Source organism: Alligator sinensis, unplaced genomic scaffold (assembly GCF_000455745.1).
Source record: "Alligator sinensis unplaced genomic scaffold, ASM45574v1 scaffold781_1, whole genome shotgun sequence".
In the NCBI taxonomy this organism is placed as follows: Eukaryota; Metazoa; Chordata; order Crocodylia; family Alligatoridae; genus Alligator; species Alligator sinensis.
Genome location: NW_005841845.1, coordinates 1,803,631 through 1,827,071, shown reverse-complemented (window position 1 = coordinate 1,827,071; position 23,441 = coordinate 1,803,631). Strand labels below are relative to the sequence as shown.

At 47.4% G+C, this 23,441-nt stretch overlaps 1 protein-coding gene across 1 annotated transcript in view; it reads left to right on the top strand.

Annotated features, from left to right (window-relative positions):
• The first annotated feature begins 4,408 nt into the window (after positions 1-4,408).
• The window catches only part of LOC102377692 (cytochrome P450 4B1-like), a 25,073-nt gene continuing 6,040 nt past the window's right edge, over positions 4,409-23,441 (top strand). The window contains exons 1-7 of the mRNA XM_006015755.1: positions 4,409-4,651; positions 6,757-6,898; positions 11,804-11,848; positions 12,900-13,027; positions 19,721-19,845; positions 21,399-21,550; positions 22,829-22,935. Of these exons, the coding sequence (XP_006015817.1) occupies positions 4,472-4,651; positions 6,757-6,898; positions 11,804-11,848; positions 12,900-13,027; positions 19,721-19,845; positions 21,399-21,550; positions 22,829-22,935 (879 nt within the window). The 5' untranslated portion in view covers positions 4,409-4,471. The remainder of the gene's footprint in view (positions 4,652-6,756; positions 6,899-11,803; positions 11,849-12,899; positions 13,028-19,720; positions 19,846-21,398; positions 21,551-22,828; positions 22,936-23,441) is intronic.

Sequence of the window (23,441 nt, the reverse complement as noted above, 5' to 3'; positions counted from 1 at the left end):
AAGAGTGGCCCAGCTCTGGGGAATAGTACTCAAGGCTACATTTTAACATAGAAAGTGTTAGAAGAGAGGGGAGAAAATCAAGAGAGCTCCTCCTTACAATACCTTTCCTGGTCTTTCCTCTCGGATTTCCATCCTCTGGGCTGAGCAGAGATCACTTCCTCCAAGGGCACAAGAGCAGTGCGCTGGGAGCAGTATCACTGTACCCAAGTGTAGCATGAACTGAACTAATGTAGCTGATGTTAACATAGAGGGTAATAGTAGTGAAATGTAACCATGTTAGTCTTGTCCTGCAGGCAACTTGAAAGCTTTATTTTGTATTTTTCTGCTTGATGTAGGTGAATGAACTCTGCATAGCCTTTATGAACGAGTGTGTGTAAAAGGGTGAATGGTGAGAGAATGGCATAGAGACAAGAGAAGAAGATTTAACTGTTTATGTAAGCAACAAGACGCCAAATGTAAGTTACCAGTCAGTAAACTAATTAATAAATGGCTGAAGAATCCCTTTAGGCCTAGGGCACAAAGAAAATAATGAGGAGAAGGAATGCAACCATCCTGCCAGATGGGCAGCAAGAACACTCCAAGGCTGAGATAAGCTGAAGACAAAAAAAAAAACAACCGCAAAAACAGAAGCTGAGTATGGAAAACCCCCCAAGCACTGAAACAAAGGATGCCAATCCCTATAAAAGAACACTTTCATAGATTCATAGATGTTAGGGTCGGAAGGGACCTCAATATATCATCGAGTCCGACCCCCTGCATAGGCAGGAAAGAGTTCTGGGTCTAGATGACCCCAGCTAGATGCCTATCTAACCTCCTCTTGAGGACCAGCTCCCTTCTGGCCCCCCGTGATGACCTTATAGGCAGCCACAAAGTCGCCTCTCGACCTTCTCTTGTGGAGGCTGAAAAGGTCCAGGTTCTCCAGTCTCTCCTCGTAGGGCTTGGTCTGCAGGCCCTTAACCATACGAGCGGCCCTTCTCTGGACCTTCTCTAGGTTATCCACATCCCTCTTGAAGTGTGGCGCCCAGAATTGCACGCAGTACTCCAACTGCGGTCTGACCAGCGCCCGATAGAGGGGAAGTATCACCTCCTTGGACCTATTCGTCATGCATCTCTTGATGCACGATAAAGTGCCATTAGCTTTTCTGATGGCTTCGTCACACTGCCAACTCATGTTCATCTTGGAGTCCACTTTGAAAATGCCAAGTTGGGTGAGTATCTTTCTCTACTGCTGTTTCATCGGAGCACAGATGCATCTGTTCACCCTGCTCCAGCTGTTATCTTCAAATCTGCTATCTTCAAATCATCAGCATCTACTCAATAAGCCTGGGTTGGCCACCCTAGGCTGATATTGAGCTACTATTGTGGGTAACTATGTCTGGTGTATGTGTGGATGGAATGGTTGTTCTGTGTATATGTATGCCTGTGTAAAATAATGTGTATTATAATTTCTGTGTGTTTGTATGAATAGTGTGTCCGAACCTCTGTCTAATTCATGTAATCAATAAACGTGGCATCTTGCCTTATCCTCCTTTATAAAGTCTTGATTGTAATTTAAGCAATTAGCAATTTAAGTAACACGAGGTGCGCTGCAGTTATATTATGTGTGTTTCCACTGAGCATCAGCAGGATGTCATACATGTCCTTTCGAGAGGAATGGCCCTCCATTGAGCCTCACGTGACACCGTGCCACAGAAGATTAAGCCATAATCAGGATTAAGACTAAACATAATGATTCACAATAGCTCCTAGAAGCCACCACCAAAGATCAGAGCCCACATGTGCTGCTCAGATACTAACATGATGGTGTCATGTTTGGGAGACACGAACAGGTCTTTTAAGTTGAGCTGTAAATACAATAGGGGACTGAAGGCACTAAAATAATGCCATTCCTTAATCACTTTCAGATTTCTATTCAAGGCCCTACAAGACTCTTTTGTCTTTGGATTGCCTGGGTTAGATATTTAGTTAACTATGGACTGGGCCTTGGAGTCTTTTTAAGATGTACAAGAGTATTTATGTCAGTCAGGGGTCTGATATTTTCATTGTCACATCTATCTATCTATCTATCTATCTATCTATCTATCTATCTATCTATCTATCTATCATGGCAAAAGCCTTAGCTGGGTATATTCAGTGATAGTTATAGAACCACAGACAGTGAGGGATGGAAGGGACCTCAGGAGGTCGCATCTAGTCCAACCCCCTGCTCAAAGCAGGACCAGCTCCAACTACATCATCCCAGCCAAGGATTTGTCTACCTGGGTCTTAAATACCTCCAAGGATGGAGACATTACCACCTCTCTGGGTAGCCTATTCCAGTGCTTCACTACCCTCTTGGTAAGAAAGTTCTTCCTAATATCTAACCTCAACCTCCCTTTGCTTCAACTTTGCTCCTTGTCCTGCCACCTGCCCTCCCTCCCTCCCTTTGCTGTCCATTGCTTCTTGTTCTGTCATCTGCCCCCACTGAGAACAGCCCAGCTCCATCCTCTTTGCAGCCCCCCTGCAGGGAGGTGAAGGCTGCTATTCAGTCCCCCTCGGTCTTCTCTTCTCCAGACTAAATCAGCCCAGTTCTCTTGGCCTTTCCTCACAAGTCATGTCCCCCAGCCCCCAAACTATTTTCATTGCCCTCCACTGGACTTTTTGTAATGTGTCCACATCCTTTCTGTAGTGAGGGGCCCAAAACTGGACACAGGACTCCAGACGTGGCCTCACCAGTGCCGAATAGAGGGGAAGAATCATTTTCCTCAATCTGCTGGCAACGCTCCTACCAATGCAGCCCATAATGCCATTAGTCTTCTTGGCAGCAAGGGCACACTGCTGGCTCCTGTCCAGCTTATTGTCTCCTGTCACCCCCAGGTCCTTTTCTGCAGCCTGCACCGGTGCATGGGATTGCTCCTTCCGAAGTGCAGAACTTTACATCAGTATCAATAAGGTTCAATAAGGGCAAATGCAATGGGGAATTATGTTCTCCTTTGCATACAGAAACAGCTATTCCAGTAGCATCAGCAACAGCAAGTCAACATGGCTATATGTAGTAAGATGATTGGACTTCCCTATCAAATGATATTCTACAGCCCTTCCTTTGTGAAAAGGCAGCAGATAAGCAGTTAAGCCTATCACATCTCTTAGGATCACATATCTCAATGTCATTCATGGCCAAACTCATGTCTGCTTCCATCAGGGTCATTCCTGTAGACCTTCTGTGCAAGGTGAGCTTTCTTCACCTTGCATAGGACCCCAGCACTACTGTCATCTTGCTCTCATCTGGGAGCTGCTGGGATCCTTCTGCCCACCCCCTTTATCGGCCCATGCTGGGAGAATCCCTTCATCCCAGATGAGGCAGACAAGCTCAGCCATAGGACCAGTCTCTGCCTCACAACCACTCTCTGTCCATTGTCATGTCTGACAACCTCCATAACCAGGTAGTCATTCCACACAGGCCAGAAAGGGGACCTAATGATCCATGTAGACTTCAGGACATGCTGACTGTTCATTGTCTGCAGCCTGACTCCTAGGACTAGGCTCTGGAGATATCCAGTGGTTTGGCCACATGATAAATCTTTTACCTTTCATGAAGAGTTGATTTTATAAGCTGATTTCATCCTCTTGAAACTGCCTCACTCCTCCCCTGGCCCTAAAAACCTTAATGAACCCCTCTGTACTTGTGAAAACCTCTGTTTTGCCCCACCATGAAAGCATCTGACGGGAATTCACCGTTGCATCCCGAAACCGGTGGCTCTCTGAAAACCAGAGGCTGAAGAAAGAGCACAATAAAACTTCTAACATGAACATAAAGAATTTTTTTTTTCAAAAATCAAGTTGGTCTAATAAAAGATATCATCTCTACCACAAGTTCTGATTCCTTGAACCGAACATAAGCCATTCAGGGCACAGTGTGGTGAGCATCTAATTCAGTAGCATATTCAAGCCATTAAGGACACCTGTCGCTTTTAATTGCATTGTAGTTGACATGGAGCATGGCTGAAATCCCAGGCCGGATAGATTTGAGTGTTTTGATTATTATCTCACAAAGTAGGAGCACAGGTGCCAAGTTTCATCTGGCTTCAACCAGCTCAGTTGGCATAAATCAACTTCATAAGAGGAGCCAACTCACAGGATTTGGTGTGTCATGCAGAACATCACATGTCAGAGGGAGATTTTCTTGCACGATAACAGTTCTGTGTATATCCCCGAGACATTTACACCCCCACATATGCACAGATACAAAATCTAAGCACTGCAGCTCAGAAGCAACAACAGACAAGAGAGACAACAAACAGCACCCATGGCTCTTTCCATTGGATGAGGACAGGAACACCCTTAGGAAGCAGCTGTAGATAGGTCCTTGTAATCAGGAACAACATGTGGGAGTGGACTTGACCTGGTACGGATAACACAGTACAGAGGGCAGAACAGGTGGGGCTGCTTATTTGGGGCCAGTCACCAGGCACAGCAACGCTGAAACCACAGGATGAGCTCTTCTTGGCTGTCCAGAGATGTCTTCCAGATGTTCCCCCTGGTTGCAGCACTATGCCTGACCTGCTTGCTGTTGAAAATTATTCAAATGTATTGGAGGAAGCAGGAAATTGAAAAGGCCTTAGGCAGCTTCCCCGGTGCACCCACACATTGGCTCTACGGTCACATCAAACTGGTGAGTGTACACTGTGGAGTGCATGTGTCTGCTTAGGATCTGAGACTTTGCTCAGCTCACAGACCGAGGGTCAGAGCAGCAGCCAGAAGGCAGTGGTGGTGGAGAGGGGCATAGAGCTGTTACAGCAAAGCACGTGTATTGATTTGCTTCTTGTTTTCTCTGTAACAAAAGACCCATCAGCTTGATGCATGTGGGCCACAGCCAATATGAATCAGCTTTTTGGGATGGGTAGAGACTGGTTCTCCACAATGAAAATGGAGCTTTTCTTTCTCCTATGAACCCTCAGGAAAAGGCCATGTCAGATGCTGGGTGTGTGGTCTGTAGCCCACAAAGGCATTTTTGCCCACCGTTGATATACCAGCCCATGACGCAGAACAGAAAGAGCTGCCTTGAAGGCCTCCCAGCTCTTTTTATCGCATGCTGAGAGCAGCTTGTCCTAGACAATACAAAGGAATTTTCTCAAAGAGGACCCAAGTGTCTTTATTATGGGAAAGGGCATATTTGGTGTAGTAAAAACACCAAGATATTGTAGAATCATAGAAAATGAGGGTGGGAAGGGACCTCAGAAGGTCACATCTAGTCCAACGCCCTGCTCAGAGCAGAACCATCCCCAACTAGATCATCCCAGTTTCGACGAAACAGTTTTGACAAAACAAAACGGAACAGCGGTTTCGAAATGAAATGAAACTCAAAATGAAACACTGTCCCACTGAAACTTCGAAATGGAAGTTGAAACGAAATGGTGCTGTTTTGCACAATCCTATACAAGTGGTAGGTAGGTCAGTCCTCATCCTCCTTGCCGCCTTTTGTGACTTACTGTTAAAGCCAAAATGATGGTGTTCACAAAAGTAGATGCACAAATGGATTTTCAGGGATTCTAGCAGGGCAGAAGAGGATCACATTTAGGTTTCTAGGTCTACTTAGTCACTTCATAGATGTCCAGTTTTAGCCCACCTCTACAGAAAGGATGGAGACAAAATTGGAGAGAGTCCAGCAGAGGGCAATGAAAACAGTTTGGAGGCTGGAGCATATGACTTGTGAGGAGAGGCTGAGGGAACTGGGCTTATTTAGTTTGGAGAAGAAAAGACCAAGGGGGATTGAATAGCAGCCTTCACCTCCCTGCAGGGGGTTGCAAAGAGGATGGAGCTGGGCTGTTCTCAGTGGAACTGGACTCTCCCAGCCAGAGCTTTGTCTACCCAGGTATTAAAAACCTCCAAGGATTTAGAGTCCACCACCTCTCTAGGTAACCTGTTCTAGTGTTTTACTACCCTCCGAGCGAAATTATTTTTCTTAATATCTAACCTCAACTTCCCTTGCTGCAACTTGAGCCCATTTCTCCTTGTTCTGTCATCTGCCCCCATTGTGCAATCAACACTGATTATCAGCACGCCTATTTTCTCTCTTGGTGTCCTAATCACATCTACTGAGCTGAGTCTCTTCAGTAGGTCCTGGCAAATTTCTCCAGTCTAGGTCAATGTGCCCAGTGGCAGGTAGCTGTACAACATTAGTCTGGATAGATCATCCACGTCACCACCAGGAGACACCTTGGGGGTTAAGATTCAGTTCCCACTACTCATTTTCCTCAACAATGCAATAAACTTAATGAGTCAAATAATCCATTCCCCTTCACCTGTCTCATGGAAAGGTTTGTGCTATAAACTCAGCATCTTTGCTCCAAAGAGACGAGAATCATTTAGCACGAGCTGCTGTACTACCACTCATCTTGGGAGTCCATTTCTGTGAGCTGAGGACGTGCTCCTTAATGCTTCCGTGAAATGGGTTCTGGGTTTGATACATGGGATAATTAACTGGGAGCCGCAGAGCCCAGGGCAGACACAGCCATGTGTTTGTTGGGGATAGATCAGGAAATGTTATGGGAGCCAGAAAGAAGGGTCCTTAGGTCAGTAGGTGAAGGTAGAGCAGGATTCAGCAAACTGTCTGAGCCCAGGATTGTGTTACCAGCACTTTACTGCTTGGCTTGGACCGTATGGTGCAACCAGACTCTTGCTCGATGATCAAACAACTTCAGCAAAACTATTGTGAGAATGCAAACATGCCACTAAGCATCTGTTTTTAACTCTGCCTCCCTTTATTTAATGATGCAGATTCAGCAAGAGCAAGAACTGGACACCACAGAATCCTGGGGACAGAAATACCCGAACTGTCACCAACTCTGGTTTGGGCCTTTCTTGGGCTTCTTGCAGATCAACCACCCTGACTACGCAAAGTCTGTCTTTAGCAGAGGAGGTAAGGGCCCTGTATTTTCTGAGCGAGCATCACGTGACCTTTCCCCAACACAAATCCATAAAGAGGTATGAGTTATATGACTACAAAGTGGTTCCCCTGCCTCCCCCCTCCCCCCCAAAAAAAACCAACAGATTTTTCTTTCGAGGTGAACTTAAAAGAATTTATTCACATAGATCCCCATCCTTCTCCTGCTTCTGCAGAATCAGATTTGTGTTTGTGTTATAAAAGCAAAATGTCCTTGTTTAAATTAGGAACGATCCCTTTCCGTGTGCGTAATTTAACAAGCGGCATATAGTCCACATAGTCCACTTAGTCCATATAGTCCACTTATTATTTATGTTGGCTTCAGATTTGGCTCCTGATATAAAGGACTTTTAACCTTCTCTATTTGCAGTTTTGGCAAAGGAAGAACAGAGCTCTGTTTAAGGCCAGTCTGAAAATGTGACCCTTAATATCCATGTCACTGCAGATTTTTCCACTCTCCAAAAACGTCAACTTGAAGCTCTCAACAGGATGTCTTCACTTTATCTTGTGTACTTTATCTATAAAAGATAGATACTATCTTTTATAGATAAAGCTACTAGGAGTCCAGGTACGGCACTGCCTACACAGAGCGTGTGTGTTAGCCACTACCAAGTTTACTCATTAGGGAAGCAATTGTTCAGAAACTGTTTCTTTCTCTCCTATCTGGCTTTAAGTCATGAGTGAATCAGATAACAAAGAAGGAGAGCTAGACTGAGTGGGCAGAAGCAAGAAAAGCCAGTCCCAATGAAAACTTCTATATTTAGATAAAAACCATAAAGTTATTTGGTCAGTGCCTGCTGTTGTTAGGCTGCAGTATGGTGATGGATGAATGCATGAAAAGAACATAGTCTCTATATAAAGAATTGTTAGCACTGCTTTGATGATTTCATAGATTCATAGATTCATAGACATCAGGGCTGGAAGGGACCCCGGAGGATCATCGAGTCCAGCCCCTGCCCCAGGGGCAGGAAGTCAGCTGGGGTCACAGGATCCCAGCAAGATAAACATCCAAATTTCTCTTGAAGGCATTCAAGGGGGGTGCTTGAACCACCTCTGGCGGCAGTCTATTCCAAACCTTGGGGGCTTGAACAGTAAAAAAGTTCTTCCTTACGTGCAGCCTGAATCAGTCTTGGCAGAGTTTGTGACTGTTTGATCTTGTCATCCCCCGGGGCACTCTGGTGAACAGATGTTCCTCCCAGATCCTGGTGGTCACCCCTGATAAACTTGTAGGTGGCCACCAGATCGCCCCTGAGCCTGCGCTTTTCCAGGCTGAAGAGTCCCATAGCTCTCAGCCTCTCTTCATAAGGTCTGTTTTCCTGACCTCTGATCATGCGCGTGGCTCTTCTCTGGAGTCTTTCAAGCTTCTCCACATCCTTTTTGAATTGTGGAGCCCAAAACTGGGTGCAGTACCACAGCTGCGACCTCACCAAGGCTGAGTACAATGGGAGAATGATGTCCCGGGATTTGCTTGAGAAGCATCTATGGATGCAAGCCAGCGTTTTGCTCACTTTACTAGCCGCAGCATCACATTGAAGTTTATGTTCATCTTGTGGTCAATCATGACCCCCAAGTCCTTTTCGTCTGCCGTGCTAACCAGCGTAGCATTGCTGAGCCTATAAGCATGCTGCAGGTTTTTCCTCCCAAAGTGGAGAACCTTGCATTTTTCGGTGTTGAACGCCATCAGGTTCTCATCTGCCCATTTCCTGAGCCTGTCCAGGTCCGCCTGGATTGCCCTCCTCTCTTCAGGTGTGGATGCTTTACCCCAGAGTTTGGTGTCATCAGTGAACTTGGCCAGCTTGCTTGTGACACCAATGTCCACATCATTGATGAAGATGTTAAATAGTATAAGCCCTAGGACAGAGCCTTGAGGGGCCCCACTGGTCACAGCACACAACGACGATTGACTTCCATCAACCACCACCCTCTGGGTCCTACCGCAGAACCAATTCCCCAGCCAGCGGATCATGGTGAGATCAAGGCCGCAGTTAGCCAGTTTTGCCAAGAGGTGATCATGGGATACTAGATCGAACGCTTTTTAAAGTCAAGATATACAACATCAATCTCCTTTCCCTTGTCCAGGTGATCGGTCACCTGATCATGAAAGGAAATGAGATTGGTCAAGCAAGACCTACTCGCAACAAACCCATGCTGGGTATCCCTCAGGATATTGCCGTCAGCTAGTCTGTTAAGGATAGCCTCTTTGATAATCTTTTCCAAGACCTTGCCCAGGACAGAGGTCAGGCTGATGGGCCTGTAGTTTGCCAGATCTACTTACAACAAATGGTGAAGGTGATCAGCTCATGGTCACTGTCACTCAGCTTCCCTTCGATCCATAGGTCACTGATTAGGTCGTCCCCAGTTGCCAGTACCAGGTTGAGAAGCACTTTACCTCTTGTCGGCCCGTAGACTTCCTGCATCAAATAGAGGTCTTCTACGCATGAGAGAAAGCTTTGTGACCATTTGGATTTGGCCGAGAGCTCCTCCCATGAGATGTCTGGGTAGTTAAAGTCTCCCATGACAACCATACACCGGGAGCACACGGCCTCAGTCAGTTCCCTAGCAAACTCCTGGTCAAGGTCTTGACCCTGGGTAGGGGATCTGTTGTAGACACCCACCATAGTATTCCCTGTGTCATGTTCCCCATGGATTTTAACCTAGAGGGCCTCAAGTCATCCACCATGGGTGCCAATGTTGGCTTGCAGGGATCCGTAGCTTTCCTTGACATAGAGAGCTACACCCTCACCTCTTTTGTCCACTCGATCCCTCCTATATAGGGTATAGCCATCTATACCCGTGGCCCAGTCATGGGTGGAGTCCCACCAGGTCTCTGTTATCCCTATGACTTCATAGTTATTTGCATTTAGCAGGAGGACAAGTTCCTCCTGTTTATTCCCCAAGCTCCCCAAGTGAGTATGGGGGGGGGGGGGGGGGGGGGGGAGATATGTGAAGGTGTTGGGGGGCTGTGGGTGTGCGTGTGGGGTTTGGAGCCTGAGGAGAGGGGTGGCCCACAGCGGGGTCTGGAGTCCAGGGAGGGGGGACCCCTGCACACCCTGGCAGGATGCCCAATCTGAGCAGGGTCTTTGTGGAGCTGCCCCAAGCCTGGGGCATGCCCCCTGCCTGAGCATGGCCCCAGCGGTGGTGGGTTTACCCCACCCTGGCCCTGGCATGGGCCTGAACTTCCCTGCTTACATGGTCAGTGGGTCCCAGGAAGTCCTGACCCACCCCAGGTCTGAGGATGCCAGACAACCCTACCGCCGCCCAGAGCCATCTTCCTCAACCCTGTGATGTTGCCAGCCCGGCTGCTAGGGCCCCAGATGGGGGTTGTGGATGCATGGGTGTGTGGGTACGTTCCCCTTTCCCCCACTTCCTGCTGCTCCTCTGCACTGCCACTGCTGCCCGGCTGGGTGGCGGTGGGGCAGGGCCTGGGAACAGGCTCCAAAACCACATATGCGATTAACATGTTAAAAAATGTAATGCGTTAGTTGGTTCTTGCATTAATCGCACGCATTAATGGCAATTAATTGACAACCCTAATAACAAGCTTTTAAGAAATGGCTGGATAATTGTTATAAAAGAGTCTAACTGGGCACCAAGTTGCTTATAACAATCTCAAGGACCTATTTCCAATTTATTACTGTGTGCAATAAATTCAACTCTTGTCCTAATTGTCACAACCCAAAGTTGTGGTTTTTTGTTTGTGTGTGCTTCGGCACCGCTAAATTATGTTCCCGCTAAATTGCAGCTCCTTTGCACGGTGGAGTTTTCTGCTGCAACAAGAGAACCCGCGTGCAGAAGAGTATTTCCCGCCAGTTTGTAGCCTTCTTTGCATGGTGCATTTCTTTTGCATCCTGGAGATGCACGGTGCAAAGGAGTTCCCGCCATTTGTATTTAGATTCGTGCCACATTATTGGCCGATCCTAATATATGCACACGTGGCGGCTAGCGATTGGCTTGCTAGCCGTATAAAGAGCTTGAGTGGTTTCTGCCCAAGTGGGAGAACTCCGAGGAGAACCCCTGCAAGGGAGGACTCCACGAACACCAGGAGAGAGAGAAAGCAATTGGAGTTCGGAAGACTGATTCCTTCGAACCCAGCTTTTTCCTTAAGAAGGCAATAGAGGCCAAAAAAACTACCGAACCCGCGGAGCCTTAACAACTCCGGAGCCCAATTACCGAATGGCCTCTAGCTTCTCCCCGTCACCGAGCACAATCCTAGACGTATCCCTCTCCCTGCGCCCTGCGCGCAAAGGAACCGGACCCACGGAGCCTAGCAAACTCCGTGTGAGTCTATTCAGCTGGAACAACTGACATAGTTGTTCAGACGACCGAACTTCTTCAGAGCACAAGTTCCACGGAGCCTAGCAAACTTCGTGAGAGAGCTTGTCGTAGTCCTCCAACGAGGATTTAAGCGGAGCTGTGCCTGGAAACTGTCCAGCCTACACCACAACCATCTTTGGTGTAAGTAAAATAATCTTTTAATCAACCATTACGCGTCCGTGACTAATTCCAGATCCCACGGGTCTCTCTCTGACCCCGCGTGCCCGGGCTGCTGGCCACAGTCCGTGTGCGCAAAGATGGGTCCGCATACCGCTCCCGGCCCGCTCATGGTGACATGGATGGGTTCGGGAGGCGGCCCGCACACTAATCACCTGTAAATTTATAAATGAAGCCCTTAATATGAACATAACGATTTTTCCTGCAGGGAGCTTGTCACTCCCAAAATAGATATTGCTACTAACAATAACTTGACCAAAACCCAGATGTGCTTTCAATTATTGCTGTACTAACATGGGGCCAGAATGTAACAGGTGACTTACCCTGATTAGTGCTGCATTCACTTCTGTATGATTTTTCCATATTTTTTGTGTGTGTTGAATTCCACAGATCCTAAGGCTCTCGAGACTTACAACTTTCTACTTCCATGGATTGGTATGTACGATTGTGTTTACTTCTCATTGGCCTTGTGTAACAGGTTGTGAAAATCCTTAAAGAAACAAACCTTTGCTTCTTGTGTCATACACACAACACCATTCAATAGTTTAGTTGCACAAATACACACACAAAACTGGAAGGATGTCAATGATGTACAGGAAAGCGGAGAGCTCAGAGTTCAGGTTGACTCATGGAACTTAAATGCATTATGTATAGAACTGTTTCACATGATACAATTTCACAAAACAGATCCGATCTGAGTTCAGTCTTAGCCCTGAATGAATATCCTTACCCAGACTCAATGCACAGCTATTTGGGGATGAAAGGAGGGCAAGGAAAGGGATACCAGCATTTGATCTTATTTTAAAATGCAGGATTTTGGACATTGATTTTTTTTCCTGGTGAAATGTCAAATGCTGAAATATGGGGAATTCTTATTTTTGTTTTATTTTGTTGCTTCAAATGCCATTGTGTTTTAGAGTGGTTGGTTGTAGCTGTGATGGTCTGAGGACACAGGCAGACAAGTTCTTTGGGTAAATGTGATTTCTTTTATTATACCAACTAAAAAGTTGGAAACATTTTTCTTTGCAAGGTTGTTTGTGCCCGAAAGCTTCCAAAAAACAATTTTTCCAACCCTTTAGTTGGTCTAATAAGAGATATCGCATTGACCCAAAAAACCTTGTCTGCCTATTGTGTTTTATTTTATTTCAGCTGAAATAAAATAGAGGTTTAAGTCTAAATGAATGAACACTTCGTTTCCTTTCAAAATGTGTACTTGAAACTTACCCAAGGACAATACAGACTAGCTTAGTGATATTTCAAAGATTTTTTTTTTCCATTTGCAATTTCGCACAGGAAAAATATGGTTTTCTAGGAAATGAAGAACTTTGAGTGATATTTCAAAGATTTCGTAGGCGTTGGCAGGGACCTCGTGAGATCATCGGGTCCAGCCCCTATATATATTCCTTAGATATAATGCATCTAAGGCAAACTCCTCTCTCACCAGCCAGTGACCTAACCAACTCTTGTGCATTGTGATTCTCCCCAGGACAAGGATTGCTGATTTTAGATGGGTCCAGATGGTTCCAGCATCGGAGGCTGCTGACACCTGGGTTTCACTATGATGTCTTGAAACCTTATGTGACCCTAATGGCAGACTCTGTCCAAGAGATGTTGGTAGGAATTGCTCTTGGTTCTGTCACGACTTCAAGCATCTGCCTGCTCCCTTCTCATTTAATAGTGTAATATTTGCCCAATAGTTTAGAATGATTTAAAATAATTTGAAATTGTTCTTTCCAGGCCTGCTGGTCAGGTCCCAGCATTGTAATAGTGCAGGAAGGTGAGCAGAAGAGAAGCGTTGCTACCTCTGTCTTCTCACCAAGATCATTTAGCAGGCTGTTGTCCCTAAACACAGGCCTTCCAGCTATCTCTCGGCCTCTCGTGACACACAGATTTGAATCCAAGGGGTCTCAGGATCTGGATGGACAAAGCAGCTATGCTAATGTGCGAAGATGGAGATTTACTATGTAGGAAGCTGGTCCTTGGCAACTGGGATGAAGTAGATGCCCAAAACAGAGTAAGAGGGACCTAAAGCACAGCAGTTCATCCCATTTCATTCAGGGATAGTTTCATAGTTTCATAGTAGGTAGGGTCGGAAAGGACCTGAGCAGATCATCTAGTCCGACCCCTTCCCATGGGCAGGAAAGGATGCTGGGGTTAAACGACCCCAGCAAGGTGTTCATCCAGCCTCCTTTTGAAGACCCCCAGGGTAGGAGTGAGCACCACTTCCCTTGGAAGTTGGTTCCAGATCCTAGCCGCCCTGACTGTGAAGTAGCGCCTCCTGATGTCTAGCCTGAGTATACTTTCAATCAACTTGTGGCCGTTATTCCTTGTTACTCCTGGTAGTGCTCGGGGGAACAGGGACTCTCCCGTTCCCCTCAGGACCCAACCTGGTAAGTTTATAGATGGCCACCGGATCCCCACTCAGCCTTCTCTTGTGGAGGCTGAACAGGTTCAGGTCCCGTCACCTCTCCTCGTAGAGTCTGCCCTGCTGCCCCCTGACCATGCGAGTGGCCTCCTCTGGACCCTCTCGTGCTGTCCACATCCCTCCTGAAGTGCGGCGCCCAGAACTGGATGCAGTACTCCACCTGTGGCCTGACCAGTGTCGCATAGAGGGGGAGGATCACATCCTTGGCCCTGCTCGAGATGCATCTGTGGATGCACGACAAGGTGTGGTTGGCCTTCCTGACCGCATCCCCACACTGTCAGTTCATGTTCATTTTGGCATCAATAATGACTCCAAGATCCTTTTCTGCCTCTGCACTGATGAGAAGGGAGTTGCCCAGCCTATAGGTATGCTGCTGGCTCTTCCCCCCAAGGTGCAGCACCTTGCATTTGTCAGTGTTGAACCCCATCCTGCTCTCATCCGCCCACCCCTGTAACCTCTCCAGATCTAGTTGCAGCCTATTTCTCCCTTCTAGCGTGCCCGCATGCTCCCACATCTTAGTGTCATCAGCAAATTTGAGCAGGGTGCTTTTTACCCCCTTGTCCAAGTCGCTGATGAAGATGTTGAACAGTGCGGGCCCGAGGACCAAGCCCTGGGTGACCCCACTGCCCACATCCCTCTAGGTCAAAAATGATCCATCCACCGCCACTCTCTGGGTGTGGCCCTCTAGCCAATTTGTGACCCATCTGACTGTGTGCCACAGTTGCCTAGCTTTTTAATGAGAATGGGGTGAGAGACAGTGTCGAAGGCCTTCCTGAAGTCCAGAACTACATCTGCTGCTACCCCTGCGTCTAAGCATTTTGTGATCTGGTCATAGAAGGCCACCAGGTTGGTCTGACAGGACCTACCCCTAATAAACCCATGTTGGTTGTTCTTAAGCATAATTTCCCCTGCTGGTCCCTCCTAGATGTGCTCCTGGTTAATTCTCTCAAAGAGCTTCCCCAGGACTGAGGAAAGACTAATGAGCCTATAGTGTCCTGGGTCTTTCTTCCTCCCTTTTTTGAAAATGGGGCCCACATTGGCTCTTTTCCAGTCCTCTCGCACTTGGCCAGAGCACCATGAATGCTCGTAAAGCCATGCCAGGGGTCCTGCAATGACCATCTGCCAATTCCCTCAGCACCCTGTGGTGGAGATCATCTGGACCTTCTGATTTAAACACATCCAGCCCCACCAGAAGATCCCTAACTAGGTCTTCTCTGACCCTAGGCCTGGCTGTGCCTCTCCTGAGTCTGTCTGGAATCTCAGTGTGGGGGATGTCCCAGCCCCTGCTCAGAAAAATGGAGGCAAAGAATTGTTTTAAGAGGTCAGCTTTATCATCTGGTGCAACCACCAGATTGCCAAGCATGTCCTCCAGGCGCCCCACATTACCTGGTGCCTTCTTTTTACTCCTTATATATTTAAAAAAGGACTTTTTGTTATCTTGGATCCTGGTCACTAGACCTAGTTCCGTCTCTGCCTTAGGCTTCCTAACAGCCCCCCTACAGTCTCGAGTAATGGAGGTATAATCCTCCTTGGTGATGGCCCCTTCCTTCCACCGGGTGTACGCTTCCTTTTTAGCTTTTAGATGTTCCTGAATGCCTTTGGTGAGGCATGGGGACTTTTGAGCACTCTTGCCCCCTTTGATTTGCATTGGGACTGTCACCCTTTGGGCTTGGGAGATCATCTCCTTAAGGAACGACCACTCATCTTGGACTCTCAACTCCCCTACCCTCTGGGACCTCAGTGCCTTCCCAACTATAGAATCATAGAAGTAGGGTCAGAAGGGACCTTGTAGATCTTCAAGTCTGACCCCCTGCCTGGGCAGGAGGGAAACTGGGCTCAAGTGACCCCAGCCAGGTAGGCATCGAGCCGCTTCTTAAAGACCCCCAGGGTAGGAGCCAGCACCACTTCCCTTGGAAGTTGGTTCCAGATCCTAGCCGCCCTAACTGTGAAGTAGTTCCTATGGATGTCTAATCTGAACCTACTCTCCAACAACTTGTGGCCGTTATTCCTTGTTATCCCGGGGGGCGCTAGGGGAAACAAGGTCTCCCCCAAACCCTTCTGGTCCCCCCTAGTGAGCTTACAGATGGTCACGAGGTCCCCCCTCAGCCTTCTCTTGTGAAGGCTGACCAGGTTCAGGTCCCGTAGCCTCTCATTGTAGGGTCTACCCTGCTGTCCCCAGATCATGGAGGTGGCCTCCTCTGGACCCTCTCAATGCTGTCCACATCCCTCTTGAAGTCGGTTGCCCAGAACTGGACACAGTACTCCAGCTGTGGCCTGACCAGTGTCGTGTAGAGGGGGAGGATCACCTCCTTGGCCCTACTTGAGATGCATCTGTGGATGCACGATAGGGTCCGGTTAGCCCTGCTGACTGTGACCTCGCATTGTCGGCCCATGTTCATCTTGGAGTCAATGATGACTCCAAGATCCCTTTCTGCCTCCGTGCTCTCAAGAAGGGACTTTCCCATCTTATAAGTGTGCTGCCAGTTACTACTGCCCACGTGCAGCACCCTGCACTTGTCCGTATTGAAATGCATCCTGTTTTTGTTAGCCCACCCTTGCATCCTATCCAGGTCTTGCTGCAGTCTTTCCCTCCCTACTAGCATGCCCACCTCATCCCAGATTTTCTCTGAGTATGACCCTTCAGCCAATTAGCAATCCATCTGACCGTGTAGGCATCGATGCCACAGTCGCCTAGTTTTTTAATGAGGATGGGGTGGGAGACAGTGTCAAAGGCCTTGCTGAAGTCCAGAAAGACTACATCCACCATGACACCTGCATCCAATGCTTTTGTGACCTGATCGTAAAAGGCAATCAGGTTAGTCTGACATGACCTGCCCTTAATGAAACCGTGCTGGTTGTCCCTGAGCATCATCCCCGATGCCGGCCCATCACAGATGTGCTCCTTGATGATCTTCTCAAAGAGTTTCCCCAGGATTGAGGTAAGACTGACGGGCCTATAGTTGCCTGGGTCCTCCCTCCTCCCTTCTTAAAGATGGGGACCACATTGGCTAATCTCCTTAACTCATTGAAATCTGCTGTCCTGAAGTCAAGGGCTGCTGCCTTGCTGCAGGCCTTTACCATCTTGCACTGGATGGTGAATTCCAGTAGGTGATGATCGCTATTGCCCAGGTGGTCGAGAACCCACAGTCTCCTCACCAGCTTGTCACCTGTGGCCAGGACCAGGTCCAGCAAGGCATTTCCCCTGGTGGGACTGTGCACCTCCTGGGATAGGTGGAGGTCCTGTAGCTCAGCTAGGAACCTACATGAGTGATCAGACTTGGCTGACTGCTCCTCCCAGCAGATGTCTGGGTAGTTTAGGTCACCCATGATGACCATGTCCCTTGATTTAACTGCCTCCACAAGCTGACCCGAGAATTCCCAGTCCAGATCTTCCCCCTGGTTGGGTGGTCAATAGTAGACACCCACCGTTAAGTCCCTTTCCACATGACCCCCTTGTATTCTCACCCAGAGCACTTCAGTCTGCCCCTCCTCTGACCCAGTGCTGTTTGTTGTGGATGTGTATTGCTCTTTGATGCAGAGCGCCACCCCCCCCGCCTTTCCTCCCTGTTCTATCCTGCTTGGACAGTCTGTGGCCCTTGATGTTTACCGCCCAATCATGGGTTGAATCCCACCAGGTTTTAGTGAGCCCCACTATGTCCGGGTTTGTGTTAGCTGGCAGGAGGGCAAGTTCCTTCTGCTTGTTCCCCATACTACGAGCATTAGTGTAGAGACATTTAAGGCTTCCTATGGGTGCATGTACCACCCTGCCTGATCCCAGGACTATCTGGACCCCTGTCACTTACCTGGGTACTTCTTGTGCTCATCACCTGTCTTGGCTGGGATGTGTCCTCATGTCCCCCCGTGGCTCCATCCCCTGGTTAAAGCACACTGTATGAGATCAGCCAACTTGGAAGAGAAGACCTACTTGCCTTAGATAGATTATTGCATTTTAGGTTCACTTCCCATGGGATAGAGGTGGTTTACGACATATTTTCAGTGGATAAGTTGAATGCAAGGGAAATCCCTCCCAGCACCTCTCAAATTGCTATAACTGCAGTGTGTGTCTAGAAATCTACCCAGCAAGAGGCCGGGTGTCTCAAAGAATGAAAATCTATCGCTTATATATATGAAATCATGTGAGAGACAGGAAACTTTTGGGGGTCCATGGAGAAGTGCCTGTGCACAAAATGAGAGGGACAGACTGAAAGGGAGACAGAAGGACAACACAGCAGCCACAGAGACTGTCTGGGGGCTCTGGAGTTGTGTTCCCATGAGGAAGCCTCTCCCTCTTTGGCAAGGGTGCAGCTTAGCTTCCTGTATGCGCCCCTTGAATCCACCACCATCCTATATTCCTCATGTTTCCTTAGCTACAAATCCTCACGAGGCTACAGGCCAGCTCCTAAAGTTTACTCATTCCATTCTTTATGAAACCAAACCCTCCCGTTGAAGTCAACAGGCTTTCTGCCAGAGAATTGCTGGAATTCATCCTTAATGTGACCATGAGATAAGATCAGAGCAAAGAATCTGGAGTCGCAGATTAGCCAGCACAACAGGATAGGGTGGTACAAAGTATATTTCCAAAGTCTCTATGAATTTCCTACTACTGTGGTGGTATATAATACCAAGGACATGACAAAACACAAGCAATTTGCAAACGCCACCTACATTTCTGCAAATACAGTCTGGCTGTATTTTTGACATCTTATTTGGCTTCACTTGAATTATAATGCAGGTAGTGATGGCCTGGTACAGGATGCTTGCTATTCATGCAGATGGGTGCAGAAGTCACAGCTCATAATGGCCAGTCTCATTGCAACTGGTATCTGCAACACAGACAAGAAGAGAGAGAGAGGGGACATTGTCTACACGTGTATTTATGTGCGCCTAAACTTAATGCTTCTTTGCTTAAGGTACATTAAGGCAAGTTAGATGCACCTGTACACATGGACATGCTAATGTACGTTCAGGCACATTAAATTTAGGCACGAATACCTAAGTTGCATTAGTGCACATGCAGATGTGCTAATGCACGTTATCGCAATGTGTATCCATTGACACGCCGTGTTAATGCACTTTAGTGTGTCTACATATGCACTAATGCAACTTAGCTATTGGCGCCTAAATTTGATAATGCAAATTTAGGGTCCCATAGCCTTAAATCACCATTTTAAAGGCACATTAAGGGTGCATGCATGTAGATGCATGTCCTTAATTTGCCTTAAAAATGGTGATTTTAGGCTAAGTCCACGTAAAAGGGGCATGTGTAGATGCACCCAGAGAGACTTCTTGCACCCCCTTATGGGTCTGGGCAAAGCTTGCTACAAAAGGCAAGCGTAACTCATTTGGCTTCTCTTGCACTGGTGGCACCACAGAAGGCTGTCCTACCCTACCCCTTGGCTGTCCTACCCTACCCCTTGGCTGTCCTACAAGCTTTGTAGAGGGGCCATACGCTGTAAAGACCAGCATGAGAAATGGAGGTTCTTACTGTCCTGTTTGTGAAAGCAAGCTGTTGTTATTTATCACCCACATCATGATGGCACATGGACTTCAACCCTGAGTGTGGCTTTATTGGTCTACATGCTATACTTAAACACAGAAGAAGATGGTTAATCCCGATGTCACTTTGGCCTGGAGCTACTTAAATGATGTATGCCTGGTCTAGCCCTCTACCTAGGGCAGATTTTATCTCTGGGCTGTGCTCTAATTTCCAGAGAGAAGCCAAACAGCCAGACCAAGCCCCCTCAAGAGAGGTCAGTGGGAAATGTGGGAATGAGAAGTTGTATATAATAAGAGGGAATGAACTCCAATTTAAAGGTATCTACCAAGACTTCTTTACTCCCATGAAAATCTCTGCATCCTCATTTCACTGTCTGCCCCACTAGGACAAATGGGAGCAGCTGATCACACAGGACAAGTCAGTGGAGATCTTCCAGCACATCACCTTGATGACTCTAGACAGCATCATGAAATGTGCCTTCAGTTACCAGAGCAACTGCCAGACCAACAGGTTCGTTGCACTTCCTGTCCTGAAGCAACATTTTGCTGGCCCTGGATGAGCTGTGATTCAGTGTGATATGATTGGAAATGGGGGACAGCATTACTGGGAGAAGTTACTGGACCTTGAGACAAATCACGAGAGACACTGGGCACCTACTACTTCTCTAGGTCTGCAAGTCCAGAGAGTAGGGGAGCATCCAGATCATGCTGTTGATTTTAGGCTCATTTCGCTACCACTAGCAGCCCACCTCAGGATTTAAAAGAGCCAAAGCCTCATTACTTGCAGAACTGACTAAAGCAGTGTCAATAATTCCTATGATAGATAAGTGGGGTTTTTTAGGGGTTGGTAAGTAAAGTGACATTGTTGCTGCTAATTGCCATGGAGAAAAAAAATCCAAGAATGCTCCACACAGTACTTACAGGGCTGATAAGTGCTTCTCAAATACTTGGCATTAGCTGTAAGCCATGGCGTAGCAGTGGGATTCAAAACATTTCACAGGGAAGACTGAAGTACTTTCTTTGGAGCGTCTCCCTGGCTGGTATTCTGCATAAGGGTAGGATAGGGCTAAGATTCTGCATAAGGGTAGGGCTAAGATTCAGAGAGACCTAGACAAATTGCAGGATTAAACCAAAAGAAAACTCATGAGTGTCAATAAAGACAAGTGCAAAGTCCTGCACTCAGGAGGGAGCAATGCCCTGCACCGGTGCAGGCTGGGGGTGACTGGCTAAGCAGCAGCTCTGCAGAAAAGGACCTGGGGGTGACAGCGGACAAGAAGGTGAAGGTGGAGATGAGCCAGCAGTTTGCCCATGGTGCCAAGAAGGTGACCGGCATCCTGGGCTGCATCGGTAGGAGCGCTGCCAGCAGATCGAGGGCAGTGATTCTTCCCCTCTATTCAGCACTGGGGAGGCCACTTCTGGAGTCCTGTGCCCAGTTTTTGGCTTCCCACTACAGAAAGGATATGGACACATTGGAGAGACTCTAGTGGAGGCCAATGAAAATGGTTTGGAGGCTGGAGCACGTGACTGGTGAGGAGAGGCTGAGGGAACTGGGCTGATTGAGTCTGGAGAAGAGAAGACCGAGGGGGATTGAATAGCAGTCTTCACCTCCCTGCAGGGGGGCTGCAAAGAGGATGGAGCTGGGCTGTTCTCAGTGGGGGCAGATGACAGGACAAGGAGCAATGGGCTCCAGTTGCAGCATGGGAAGTTGAGGTCAGATATTAGGGAAAACCTTCTCACTAGGAGGATAGTAAAACACTGAACAGGTTACCCAGAGAGGTTGTAGAGTCTCCATCTTTGGAAGTTTTTAAGACCCGGGTAGACAAAGCCTTGTCCAGGATGATGACCAATTGGGGCTGGTCCTGCTTTGAGTAAGGGATTGAACTAGATGTGACCTCGGAGGTCCTTCCCACCCTCATTTTCTATGATTTAATAACTCATTTGAGTCACCACAAGGCTAGGTACATTTCTTCCCATGCTTGTCCTCTTGTAAAATTACCATTTCTCTCACTGCTGTTATATGCCCTGACTAATCTCTACCCATCATCTTTTTGACTCTGCTTGCAGTGACAATAAGTACATCCAAACGATCCTCAATCTCAGCCACATGGTGTATCAGAGAATCCAGAATCCTCTGCATCACAGCGATCTCATTTACTGGCTCAGTTCTCAAGGACGTCATTTCAATAAGGCCTGCAAATTATCCCACCTCCATACAGGTACTTCCCAGTATCCTCAGCCCCGATCTGGTTCCAGATGTGTGCAAGGCCACCCTGCATCCTCCATGAACTCTAACAAGGCCACCTGAGGCATTGTGATAGTGCAATAATGCACCCTATCTGTGCTGGTGATGCTCCTAGCTTGTATTTTACCCCACCTGGGGTTTAATGGAGGTGACTGGCAGCACTATTTGGGTGTCAAGATTATTTCCTTAAGTGATGCATGTTGGAAAAAAATAGATCAGCTCGACTCAGAGCCTAGATTGACAAAGTGCTCCATGAAAGCACTTTATTGGCATATTTATACAAACTCTGGACATTAACATCAAAATCCTGAAAACCAAAAGGAGGAGAGAGGGAAAAAAAAGAAAATTAAATATTTAAGGGTTTCTACATGCTTTTAAATACATTTGCATTAAAAGAGACCCAATTCCATTACCAATTCCTCTTCCTACAAGACCCTGAATTTTGGCCAGTCACTCGAGCCAAAGGACATAATGATACAAATGCTATGAAAATTAATAAGATGAACTCATAGCTTGGGTGAAGTATCTGACCATCTCTTTATTAATTGTTTTCCTCCAGGAAAGGGATTATTGGTTTTAAATGGGCCAAAGTGGAATTGGTTTTTGTGCTGTGCAACCCATTGGAAGCTCCTTGTTTTCAAGGATTCTCTCTGAATCTTAGCCCTACCCTCTATCCTACCCCTTCCACATGCACTGTCTTTCCTGGGGGAGGATTATTGGTTATTTATGGGCATTTAGACAGGTCTCAGACACCCAGGAACACATCTGACTCCAAAAAAACATTTCTTTGTCAAAAGTGTTAGCATCATGGTATGTCCTATGTTGCTCACCACCTCCTGTCTGCCAATGTGCTGATTAAAAAGCATGACAAAGCAACACGACATCAGAAGATGCAGATAGCAGACACGCAACAAAATTTGGCCGAACAGAGGTTGCAAACATCCAGCAGGCAGAGAGTTACTTTGCACTATTATGAATATGTGCAGATAATTAAGGTGATCACTGCAGTCAGGACTGACTCACTGATGACTTGCTAAAGAAAAGGGGGTAAATTAGAATGAGAATGAGGTGAAGCGGCTCTGTTGCTGCCTGGGTTACTTAAATGCTGTGAAAACATTTAGAGAGGCTCCTATCACTTTGGGGTCCCCATGAAGTAGAAAGAATTCCAGTTCTGGCCCATTGGGGTATCCAACGGGTTCCAGGAAATCAAAAGGCAAACATGTCTCTTCAACTTCACCTTTGCCTGTTGTAGATAAAGTGATCAGAGAAAGGAAGGAGGCCCTCAAGGATGAGCGAGTGCTGGAGGAGATCCTGAAGAAGAGGCATCTGGACTTCCTGGATATTCTCCTCTGTGCTAAGGTGAGCATTGCAAAAATTCATCTGATCTATTGGAGCCGAGTAATATGAACATTTCCAAGTGGTATCACAATAAGAGAGCTGGGCATTGTGGAGAGTAGCTTCCTAATGTTGTATTTTCTGCAGAGATAAGGTTAAGATGAATTGGCCCGATTCGCCATCCATCCACAGATGCATTTTCTTGACCTAGAGCAATGGTTTGCAACCTTTTTTTGCATGACCTGCTGTTGGGAGCATAGTGCGGTGGCAGGCCAGGGACGGGGATGGGAGAGCTCCTGGCACTCGATTTGGTTTGTCCTTTGTGTGCGGCACTGCCCCCGCAACCCTCATTTGGGTCATGACCCGAGGTTGGGAACCGCTGACCTAGAGTATACTGCTCAGAAGTGGAGTCAGGTATATAATCCTGGGCCTGCTGAAGTTTGCAATGCGCCGAGCCACACCTCTATGGCCAAAGCCACACGACTACTAGATCCTCATTCCTGTAGCCCCTCTGGCCAGACAGATTCCCG